General features: G+C 35.9%; 1 protein-coding gene across 3 annotated transcripts in view; it reads left to right on the top strand.

Annotated features, from left to right (window-relative positions):
• The window catches only part of RNF138 (ring finger protein 138), a 42,289-nt gene extending 39,524 nt beyond the window's left edge, over positions 1-2,765 (top strand). For all 3 annotated transcript variants that reach the window (XM_057503981.1, XM_057503980.1, XM_057503979.1), the window contains one exon: positions 87-2,765. In XM_057503981.1, the coding sequence (XP_057359964.1) occupies positions 87-155 (69 nt within the window). In that variant the 3' untranslated portion in view covers positions 156-2,765. The remainder of the gene's footprint in view (positions 1-86) is intronic.
• The last annotated feature ends 9,888 nt before the right edge of the window (positions 2,766-12,653 follow it).

Here is a 12,653-nt window from a genome sequence, read left to right as displayed (position 1 = left end):
GTTTCAAGTATGTGTAATGTATCAGGAAAAAGCGTGGAAGAGTGGAATGTGTTTTCTCAGTTGACACGTTGATGTTACTGTTTTAGAATCTTCAGCTGGATGAGGAAACCCAGTATCAAACTGCTGTTGAAGAATCCTTTCAAGCAAACATCTGAAGACTGCAGAATTTTCTGCATCTTTGTACCTGCCGAGTGCCATCTCTGGGGGAAGCTACCTGAAGTCACCTGAATAACTTGATGTGTATATTAATAAAAGTAATTCAGTGTTTTGTTTTAGATTTTTGATTGAAAATTAAAGGTGGGCTATCTATAAATTTCATCCTCTTGATAAGTTAAAAAATAAGCTAGGACTATCTGTAAAAGCATTAAAAGGATTATATTTCATTAATGTCATGGTGAAAAGGGACTCCCTGTTGTACTTTGTCTTTGTAACATTGTATATTTTGTGTTGCTGATGACCTTGGTGCAGTTCCTCCTGTTGCAGCTACTGTGCAGGGAGGCTCCCAGGACCAGATCTTCATGGTGTGGGTGAAGTCTCACAGAGCTGAGCCAGATGTCAGAGGTGCAGAATGGCAACTTGAAGGGCTAAAGGAAACAATGCAAAAGGAGGCTTTTTTAATACAGATTCTAGCTGTGGAATTCAACTATAAGAAAATCATATTTATATAATGTTCAGTATTTTTGAAGACTAGTGAGATTTCTTTAATAATTATAACTAAGAAGTAAAAGCTCGTTATAAAGATGTTTCCTTTTTGATCTTAGAAGGAAATATCAAGAGAAAAATGTATTTCTTTGGTGAGCAGTTGTTAATTTCAAATCTTGTTTGTTTGGCTGACTGATTCGTAAGCCTCAAGTATTGTAAGCTGAATTTCAGCTCTTTGGCCCCAGTATTTTCAATGACCAGTATTTCAGATTAGCTAAGATGAAGCTTTTATTAGGAACTTTCAGTTGGTAATATTATATTCTACATGTATATTTAAAAGAGGTTTGGCTTCATCTCAGTTTAGAAATTTATGCAATGCTAAAGATGTATATGTACATACACAGACACTTTAGTATGTGTGTGTACACACGTATGCATGCAGTTTGTCAGATAATATGCAGACTTCCTAGTGAGTGTTTAAAATGGATAAGCAATATGGGATTGAAGTATTTGTCTGATTTAATAAATTTTTGTATATCACCAGACTTTTAAAAAGTAATATTTGAATGCTAAGTGGTCTAGTTGGCTACTATCACACTTTAAAAATTGAGTTTACATGCACAATTAATCAATTTATATGGTGCTCATTTGTTATTCTCAGAGATAACACGTGACTGAAGCAGTGAAACAGATTCTACCAGCCATTCTGTTTCACCACTTTTTAGTGACAGCTGAGTTTGTTCTTAGTATTCATTAATAAGAATCATAAAATAACATGTACCAGAAGGCCCAAACCACAGAACAGAAGTTGAAGAGTAGATTAGCATCGTGACATTCCATACTAATGTACATTGTGCTTTCTTAAAAAAAAAAACTAAAAGAACATTAAAGAAAATCTCGGAAGTAGTTTGCTGCTAATATATACATATATTGTATAAAAAGTATATTTTGGTTTTGTTAAAATCCTTGTTGACTTTTCTACAGTGAACATTTTTTTAACTTGATTTAATAAAAATGTTAATTTTGGAAGTGGAGTTTTGTAAAAACCTTTTTCAATCAAACAGTAATGACTTTATAGGTAGTAACAGTCACCAAAAAGCCATACATCTTAGTGAACGTAGGCCTTTGTTCTGTCATTCAGAAGGGTGATGTTCACTATGTGCTTGAACGTTTTCTCTGCAGTTACAGAACTGTATTGTAAGAATAGCTTTTAATGAACTCTTTAAAAAGAGACTTTTGACCATACATTTTCCAGTTTAAAGCAATAACTTTGGTACATTCTTTCAAAGTTTAATATTTCCAGTGTCAAACCAGTCTGAGATTCGAGAACTTCTTTAAAGGGAAATGGTAGTAAAGATCATCTTGATGAAATTGTGTTTTGAAGTTTTTTGGATTCGTTAACTATCATTAATAGCCTTGTATGTCTTTCACATAAACTCATAAGGAAAATATTGACTGTATTTGCTATTATCTGGAAATTACTCAGTATGGAAATGTTTAAAATATCTCTTTCATCATAGGATTAGTAATAGGGATAGGTTTTCAGATTCACACTTCAAATTTGTGAGACAACCTCATTTTTTTTAAAACAAGTATCGATATAGAATCTTATATTGGTTTCAAGTGTACAAGACAGTGCTTTAACGGTCATCCATTTTATTAAATCCTCAACCCTCATAGTGTGGTTACTCTCTGTCAGCATAGAGAGATATTGTAGAACCACTGCCTGTATTCTCCGTGCTGTACTACAATACCCATGACCAATGTATATAAATGATTGGGAATTTTTGTGCCCCTTTATCCTCCTCACCCCCACCCCTCCACCCCAACCCCTCTTCCATAGTAACCACGAGTCACTTTTCAGTGTGAGTCTGCTGCTGTTCTGTTCATTCTGATTTGCTTGATATTTATTTTCCACAAATTATATGAGACAACCTAATTTTTAATGTGCATATAGTTGAGTCAGGATGGAGGAGGAAAACTATTGATACTCTGATATGTAAATTTCACTATAACTTACAGGGAAGCTATTTACCTCAACAAATAAATATGTTTATGTTGTTAAACAGAGTCTTATTTGAGATGTATTGCTTTATTTTTCAATTAAAAGTGGTTTTCTCCCACTTGTGTGTCTAATTAAAATTTTGTCTAGAGGCAAACCTGGTAACATTTAGCTCTCATAACTCACCCTGGAAGGCACGCAGGAGATAACCCGTTATTCTGCACTTAAAAAAGTGGAGCAGACAGAGCTACCACATGCTGGTACTGTATGCTGAATTTACTTTCCTATTTTATCTTTATTTCAAATTTTAATCAATATAAGAGCTGTTTTTCAAGTTGCCAGTTGGGGCTTTCAAGCCCAGTTAAACATGGAGAGTGGCCTTCAGTAAGCTGTCATGGCTGTGGGAACACTTGCCAAATACCTTGTCGTACACTGTTGGCTGGTTGGCATTAACTGTGACCGTCAGGGACTCATGACTTGCACACACAAACCCAGGAGGGCTGATACTCAAAAGAGCAAACCCTTTGTGGCAGTCATGGCACTTCAGGCTTTGTAGAGAAGGTGTGACCAAAAAACATAAATCCATGTAGTAAATTCGTGATAGGAATAAAATACTCATTCCATGATAGCACTTAGTATGCAATTTAATTTTCCAATTATGCTGTAGTTTTGAAAAAAGATGGGAGTGGGAATGAAGTACATTAGCGATGCAAAGAGGAACAGCAACCTCAGGAGGTGTCACAGCCTGCGTGCCCCCCAACAGCTGCTCTCCAATCGTGGGGCCGAGAGTACAGTCATTGAGATTAGAATCGCATAAATCCCCTTGTGCCCCTCCCCAGTCACGTGTTGCTGGCTCCTCTACCTTCTGATACCACAGATTGCCTGCTTTCATATCGGATACGAATGGGAGCACAGCAGATTATATTTGGCTCCTTTGCTCAACATTGTTTTGAGGTTTTTATGTCAGTTTTTGATTCAGTCAACAGCTCCCTATACTTCTGTTTTGTTTGTAACAAAAGCTACTCTTTAATGTTTGTGTGTGGAAACCCTGTTAGATGTATTACAAGTGGTTCTTTCATGTACGGTAGCACTTGTAAGGTGTTGAATCTAGGTGAAAACAAAACTAGTTTGTGTTCCTCTTGGAGCAAGTGTGGAAAGCCAGGTGAAGGGTGTAACCAGGCCTTCCCCTGCCTGCCCTGCTCTTGCCCATAGCTGTACATAGGATATTCTCCTTTAAGGGCGTTTTGTATGCAGTGGATTTTTAAATGTGCAAGAACTATACTTCCCGGGCCTATAGTCTAATGCTAACTGGAAACTTAAAGGGCCACAGTAGGTACAGAAGTGTTAGGCTTTGAGAGCATAACAAGCAAGCCTCATTTGGGTTAGCCTGGGTTTGATGATTCTTCAGTTTGATGCTTGTGTGATTTGGGGCAAATACTTTGACCTCTCACTTCTGGGTTGTGAGGACGGAGTGGGTTAATACACATTGGTTGGGACAGAGTCTGTTATCTTTTTATTCATTCAGTACAGAAATCTGCAATGAAGTTTATATCTGGCAGGAAAGTTGGGAAATGTTGTTTTAGAATCTAGAACCTAAAGATGGAATAGTAGTCTTTACTATCCTCGACTTTTGCAGGAAGATCTGATACATTGTCTCCAGGAAGTACAAATACTCTAGACAATGAGAAATTCTAAATAAAAAAATTGTATGTTTTTTTAGAATAGTCCTTATAAAGAACCGTCATCTGACAATAATACTTATTAATCATATATGAATGTCCAGGATTTACGGCAAGAAATTTAAACCCCCATTTTATTGAGGTATAATTGACATACAGCACTGTGTTAAGTTTAGGTGTGCAATAGACTGACTGATGGACGTGTTGTGAATTTATTAGCACAATGAATTTCGTTAAATCTATCATCTCTGTAGATAACAAAAAAAAGTTCTTTGTAATGAGAACTCTTAGGATTTTACTCTCTTAACTTTCAAATAGACCATAGAACAGTGTTAACTATAGTCATCATGTTCTGCATTAGGACCCATTTTTGTTTTTAATTTTAACATGCTTGATTCTTACCTGGATTTACCATGAAGAAACCACTGTGTAGAAGAAAATTTAGTTTGTAATACTAGCAAATTACATCAATAGTTTATAAATGGTTATCTTGGTCATTTGGTAATCTTGAATGGTTTTAAATAGTTTTAATGACTTTTATGAAAGTTCATGAGTGTTGGTTGAGAATATCACTTAATACCAAGTTTGTTTTTCTGTTTCCAGACAGAATTGATATATTATACCTGAAAAGCATTTTTTTGTTTATGAAATAATTTCAGGCTCATTAGGCCAACAGTTCTACATTTCCTGGTCTCAAGACCCTCCATTGCACTCCAGTTACTGAGAAACCCTGTCAGGTTTTGTTGTTATTGTTGATGTCATCAGTCTTTAAAACCAGCAAGTTGAGAAAATCACAGCTTTTCCAAAATTCTAACAGTTGCTTAAAACCTCAAATTTTGTCATTGATAACAAATAGCTGGTTATTTCCTTGAAGTGACAAGCTCATATCCTGTATGTACCCAACTCTGAATAACATGATTTGTTCTCAGATGCATTTTCAAGCCAAGAATGGCAGTGCCATGAAAAAGCTAGTTGAGCTTAACACAGTTGTGCAAACACATTTCCTTGAGATAATCATTCCACCTAGTTATGCAGCAATATGCTTTCTGTGAATTTCCTATTTAATTTCACAGAATACTTAAAAGACTTGTCTTAAGGGTTAAATTTTAATACAGGTAAAGATTTCAGCATTTGATCAAGGATATTTTTAAGTAAAGCTGCTTTCCCCACCTGCCATTAGGGCATGGTGGTGAAGAACATAAAAATTCTGTTTGGTAACCCTGCCTTGATTCAGGCTAGAGCAACAACATTGCAAAGGTTCACATAGCCTGGCCAGCAAGTGCTGTGTTCAGGGAAAGGTGTTCAGAGGCCACACCCCCTATCCAGGGTTCATTGTCCACACTTGGTATGGTCTATATTTCATAAGTTAAAATTGTTTTAGTACATTCATTGTCTTAATGGTGTCATTTGAAGTACAAAAGTTTTGAATTTGATGAGGCCCATTTGATGTTTTTTCTTTCACAGACTGTGCTTTTGGTGTCAGAAATCTTTGCCTGACCCATGGTCTCACATTTTTTCCTATACTTATTTTCGAAGTTTTAATGTTTTTGCGCTTCCATTTAAGGAAAGATGATCCATTTTAGGTAAGTTCTGTGTATGGTGTGTGGTATGGTGCTTGTGTGTAGAAAGCACGTGGTTATCCTTTCCCCCAGGGGAATGCCTTGGCATCTTTCATGAAAATCTGTTGGGCGTAAGCAAAGGATTTATCTTAATATTCCCAGTTCTGTTCCATTGGTCTGTCTGTACTTATGCCAGTACTACACTCTCTTAATTGTAATTTTAGAGAAGTATTGAAATACAGAAGTAAAAGTTGTCCTCTAACTTTGCTAGCAAAATAGTTTTGGTTGGTACAGTTCTTTGGCATTTCTGTGTATATTTTAGGATCTATTTGCAGATTTCTTCAAAAAAAATTATCACACATTCTTAAATGTAGAAACTCCTTTTAAATAGCAACCTCGTTTCACATATTTAATGAGCCCATAATAAATGTAGTGTGTAAAAAAAAATTCTGTCATAGCAATGATCCTGGATATAAGAAAAGTAATTTTCTAAACATTCATATAGTTAGGCTATATTAACAAAAATAGTCCTAGAAAATACTGTTGGAGAGCTGACACACTTCTCATCCATGGCGGCCTGTTGCTACTCTTAGAAACTAAGCAAAATATTGTGCTGTTTCCTAACATAAATGGTATTCTATGCAGAAAAAGAACTAGCAAACATCCAGAGGTAACCTTAAGCAACGTCGTTATGCAGTTTCTTTAAAAAATTTTGTATTTAAAATAGAAGTATTTTCTCTTGGTTATCCATTCATCCATCTTCCCATCCTGTCTAGCTACCTGTTTGTTGTGGGAAACTTCGTTTTTGTGGTTTTTTTAAGTTTTTGGTACTTCAAGAAGATGCGTTATGGTTTCTGCAGAAAAACAAGTATTTTATACCTGATTAGACAGATTTAAATTCCCAAGAAATCCAGTTTTTGCTTTTGTGTGTTGGCATAATGTTTTGCTTTGAAATTTTAATTAAAAAAGAAAGGACAAATTGAGCCAGGAATTCCACTCCTAGGAATTTACCCTAAGAATGCAGGAGTCCAATTTGAAAAAGACATATGCACCCCTATGTTTATCGCAGCACTATGTACGATAGCCAAGAAATGGAAGCAACTTAAGTGTCCATCAGTAGATGAATGGATAAAGAAGATGTGGTACATATACACAATGGAATATTATTCAGCCATAAGAAGAAAACATCCTACCATTTGCAACATGGATAGAGCTAGAGGGTATTATGCTCAGTGAAATAAGCCAGGCGGAGAAAGACAAGTATCACATGATTTCACTCATCTGAGGAGTATAAGAGCAAAGAAGAAAACTGAAGGAACAAAACAGCAGCAGACTCAGAACCCAAGAATGGACTAACAGTTACCAAGGGGAAAGGGACTGGGGAGGATGGGTGGAAATGGAGGGAGGGATAAGGGGGAAAAAAAGGGGGCATTACTATTAGCAGACATAATGTAGTAGGGGAGCACGGGGAAGGCTGTACAACAGAGAAGACAAGTAGTGATTCTATAGCATCTTACTACGCTGATGGACAGTTACTGTAATGGGGTATGTGGGGGGGACTTGATAATGGAGTCTAGTAACCATAATGTTGCTCATGTAGTTGTACATTAATAATACCAAAATAAAGGATGAACACTGTTGTGTTAATCACTATTTAAATATGTATTAAAAGAGGTCACTTCAGTACATCCCTTAGGTAAAATAAAGATTTCTAAGTTCATATATGTATATGTATATGTATTTTTAAAATATACACATATTTTTGTGTATGTATTTATATCTTGTATTGAGTGTGATTCATTACAGATCTATGGTCCGTGGTCCATTCAGGTCTATTTATGACTATTCATTTACTTATTAATTTACCTTTTTTACTGTTCACTCCAATGAACAATATAAATCCCCCCTCTCCTCCCCAGAATACTAAATTAATTAGTCATAGTTTAGCTTAAAGCAGAACTTGATTAAATTTTTTGTGCCTAATTACTGTCTCTTCTAGTTTGTTTTCTCTTTAGTGAATGACCTTGTATTGGCTTAGAGCCCAATGACCTTCACAGGGATCTACCATTTTCCTCTAAAGGATCTACCTTTAGACCCTGAAGTGCACCTCAGAAAATCTTTCTCATGATCCCTTGAGGTCTTTCAAGTGGGGGAAGCCAGCCCAATAGTGAATGAAATGACCTAGAAGCCCGAACTCATCTTCTGACAAAGGTTTAATTACGTATTTTCCTGGACCTCCTCGAGAGCATCAGGTATGCAGGAAGGAATTTAGTCAAACTGAGAAGACATGAAGGCAGCCTTACAGTCATTGGCCTATGTAGTTACTGTGTTCCTGTTTATAGAAGCTCAGAGAGGATTTGGATGACTCGCTCATGATCACAATAGCCAGTAAGCAGCAGACGCAGAAAGTGAACAGTCTTTTACCTCCCAGATCCTAGGACAATGTTATTTTACTCAAACCATGAATTTCCCTTCAGAATCGACTGATTGTCTATATTCTTATGCTAACTGCCTCTTTTTCACATGCTTTCTGAATTTGAGCATAAAATTCCAGGCATAAATAGGGTACTGAGATCCCTAACATTGTCTCTAAGAGGTTAAAAAAGAGGAGTGTGTTCTCAGTTACAGAAATTGTAACTGCCCACTGAAGAAATTTGAAAAACAATGAAAAGCGTCTAAAAGCAGAACACACCCATAAGCCTGCCCTCTAGTGTAATTACTAACATTTTGTTGTATGTCAGAATATTTTCTATGTGTTTATATGTATATCCTTATATAATTTTCACCAGAGTGTTTATAGCCTGAGTTTTTATCTATCTCTGTCAGACATTTTCCAGTGTCAGAAAAGATTCTATGAAATGTTTAATATTAGTCTCCTATTTTGCACATTTAGATTGCTTTCAGTGTCTTAACATACGTGTCTGTGATGATATATTCTATATTTAATCTTGCCCATCTTTTGTCTCTTGCAGCCAAATTGGAAACCAAACAATCTGACTTGTTAGAATTGTGTCTAAGTTAATAATAAACAAGTTCTGACTGAAGGGCTGTGGACTTCTCCAAAGGTAATGTAAATTTTAAGTTTGTGGAATTTTTGAAAAGCAGAACAAGAGAGCTTAAGCTCTAAGCCATTCCACCTTGGGCTTGAAGCCATCATTTACTGCCTGTCACCTTGGGTAAGTCATTTATTCTGTGTAAGAAGCCCTCAGCCTCCTTATCTATAAATGAGGGTTGCAAAGACCTACCTCAGAGTCACTGTGAAGATCAAAACAATGCCTGATAAAGAGCAAGCACCCAGTTTCAGCCATGTTTACCTACTAAAGGCTAGTCTTACTATGTCTTTCAGCTTTTTTAAACATCTTACCTGTTACTCATCTTTCTGTTATAGTTACAAAAGTATCTAAAAACAAGAAAATACTGCTTAAAGTGTACCCTGTGTACATGATAAAAACCATTTGTTTCTAAATGGTAAAGAATGTGTGGCTCCACAGTAGGGAAGTTTTCTCACAAAGACATTAATTGGGATATTTCACAACTGGTGAAATTTGGATTTTATGTATTAGATAATAGTGTTATAACATTGTGAAATTTCCTGAATTTGGTAGTTGTATGTATATATAGTTTTATAAGAAGCTGCCAAACTGTTTTCTTGTTCTTAGGAGATACATCAGAAATATGTGCAGTTTGCTCTCAAATGGTTATGCTAAAAGGAAAAACATACACTTACACATAAAAAAAAATGTGGCAAATATGTCTTTTGCTTTTGGTGTTAAATCCAAAAACTCATCACCAACACTGAAGTCTAAGGGCTATTGTCTATGTTTTCTTCTGGGAGTGTTACAGCTTCAGTTCTTATATTCATCTTTAATCCATTTTGAGTTAATTTTTGTGCATGGTGTAAGGGGTTCAGTTTCATTCTTTTGCATGTGATTGTCCAGTCTTGCCAGCACCATTTATTGCAGAGATGGCCCATTCCTCGTATATTCTTGGCTCCCTTGTCATAAATTAATTGACCATATATGTGTAGGTTTATCTGTGGGCTCTTTATTCTGTTCCTTTGATCTCTGTGTCTCACACTACTACTGTTTTAATTACCATAGCTTTGTAATATAGTTTGAAATCAGGGAACATTATGCTTCCAGCTTTGTTGTTCTTTCTCAAGATTGCTTCAGCCATTTGGGGCCTTTTGTGGTTCCCTGTCAGTTTGGGGATTGTCCTATTTCTATGAAAAATGCCACTGGAATTTTGGTAGGGATTGCATTGAATCTATCGATGCCTCTGCTTTTGAATGTATACAATAAGAAACTCTTACAATATTAGGAAACTATTACTTGCTTTGTCTCAAATTAAATGTACCCTGTGTACATGATAAAACCATTATCTTTAGTTTTTTATCTTTTATAAAGTTAAAAAGGATATCTTTATCCGTATTATCTTTAGTTATTCCTCATGGCTTGGTTTTAGTGTCACATATCTTTCTGGTCTTCGTGAACTGGTTCCAGTCCAGTTTTGTTAATGCTCTGAATTGTTGGCTCCTTGGTTGCAATACAGTGCTTTAAATTTTTTTCTGATCAATGCAGAATAATTTAATACTACTATGTGCATTGTATTAGAAACCACATTTAAATCAAAATTGCTCAAGTACATGAGCACTGATGGCCATTTATGTCAGTTATAACTACTAAAAATTTTCTTTTTTTTTCATAATTTAGGACCTTACTTTTATGACTAGTGGATATCCTTCTTAAATTTTGGTCCATTGTTGCCACTTACATGTTTGAATTTTAATCTTTTTTTTTTCTTTTGTAGATAATTATTTTTTATTGAAGGGTAATTGACACACAGTATTACATTACATTAGTTTCAGGTGTACAACACAGTGATTCAACATTTATATACATGATAATTCTAGGTACCAGCTATCACCATACCAAGTTGTTAACAATATTTTGATTATATTCCTTATGCTATACATTACATCCCGGTTACTTATTTATTTTACAATTGGAAGTGTGTACTTTTTTTTTTTTTTTTTTTTTTTTTTGCTGGTGAGGGCATCTCTCATATTTATTGATCAAATGGTTGTTAACAACAATAAAATTCTGTATAGGGGAGTCAATGCTCAATGCACAATCATTAATCCACCCCAAGCCTAATTTTCGTCAGTCTCCAATCTTCTGAAGCATAACGAACAAGTTCTTACATGGAGAACAAATTCTTACATAGTGAATAAGTTACATGGTGAACAGTACAAGGGCAGTCATCACAGAAACTTTCGATTTTGCTCATGCATTATGAACTATAAACAGTTCAAATATGAATACTCATTTGATTTTTATACTTGATTTATATGTGGATACCACGTTTCTCTCTTTATTATTATTATTTTTAATAAAATGCTGAAGTGGTAGGTAGATACAAGATAAAGGTAGAAAACATAGTTTAGTGTTGTAAGAGAGCAAATGTAGATGATCAGGTGTGTGCCTGTAGACTATGTGTTAATCCAAGCTAGACAAGGGCAATAAAACATCCACGTATGCAGAAGATTTCTCTCAGAACAGGGGGGGTGAGGTTATAAGCCTCACCTCTGTTGATCCTCAATTTCTCACCTGATGATCCCCCTGCGACTGTGCCTGTCTTAGGTTGTTCCTCCCTTGAGGACTCTTACCCGTGTCTGGCTAACCAGTCATCTTCCGGGGCCATACAGGGAAATGTAAAGTTGGTAAGTGAGAGAGAAGCCTTATTGTTTGAAAAGGTTAGCTTTTTACTTCTTTGCATATTTATGCCCAGCATTTGTCTTGAGGTATCTTTACCACTTGGAAGAATTATGATACTTGGTAAATTCGATCTGAGGCACGAATTCTATTTAAGGGTTGTAATTAGGAAGGAAGAAGAAAAGCTATAGAAGTAGCAGGCGGAAGAAAACATGGGAAGATTGATTATTTCTTTGACATATCTTCTTGTAGAGTAACTTCAGCATGTATAGGTTTTAAACTACTAATTAAATTGTGCACACACATTAACATAATAGGAGTATAGTTACATAACCAAAGCATACCTGTAATTACCAGCCATCTCCAGTGAAACCAAGAAAACCAGTTAGGCACCCTAGGCATTTGTGAAAACTTATCTATGATATGGTGGATATTGTCCAACTGAACTTGAACAGTCTGAGAGAAATCAGACAAGTTAAAACAACCCATTCCTGGGGAATGTTCACATCCCATATGTTCTTTTAACAGTAAATAGTCTGTAGTTGTAAGATTTTGGAGTGCTACAATTTGCACTTCTCCTAATTCTTGGTTGAGTTCCAACAGTATAGATCCAGTCAAATTTGTTGTTTTACTGTATGCACAGGCCAGCTTAGATATCTCCTTCTTCATTCCCATGGCAAGTCCGGGAACTGGTGGGATGAGTGCATCTACACCTGTAGCAGTGCGTGGATCTTTGTTGGGGTTTTTTGCTGATCATCTTCTGTCATGAGTCTTCCCGAGAGTGCTGATGTTGGAAGTTCTTTTTCATATTGTATCTTAGTTCATTTTCAGGGTAGCCCAATTAGGCTTTGATCCTCTGTATAAACACAAACAGACCCTTTGCCTACACTTTTATATGCCCTTTATACCCTTGTGTAGAACTCATTGGAGGTCACCACACAGGAACTGGCTTTTTTTTTTGTTTTTTTTTGGTATCATTAATCTACACTTGCATGACGAATATTATGTTTACTAGGCTCTCCCCTATACCAGGTCCCCCCTATAAACCCCTTTACAG

This window comes from Manis pentadactyla, chromosome 6, assembly GCF_030020395.1.
Source record: "Manis pentadactyla isolate mManPen7 chromosome 6, mManPen7.hap1, whole genome shotgun sequence".
Lineage (NCBI taxonomy): Eukaryota > Metazoa > Chordata > Mammalia > Pholidota > Manidae > Manis > Manis pentadactyla.
The sequence above is the reverse complement of the archived record's forward strand: the minus strand, read 5'-3'. Positions and strand labels throughout refer to the sequence as shown.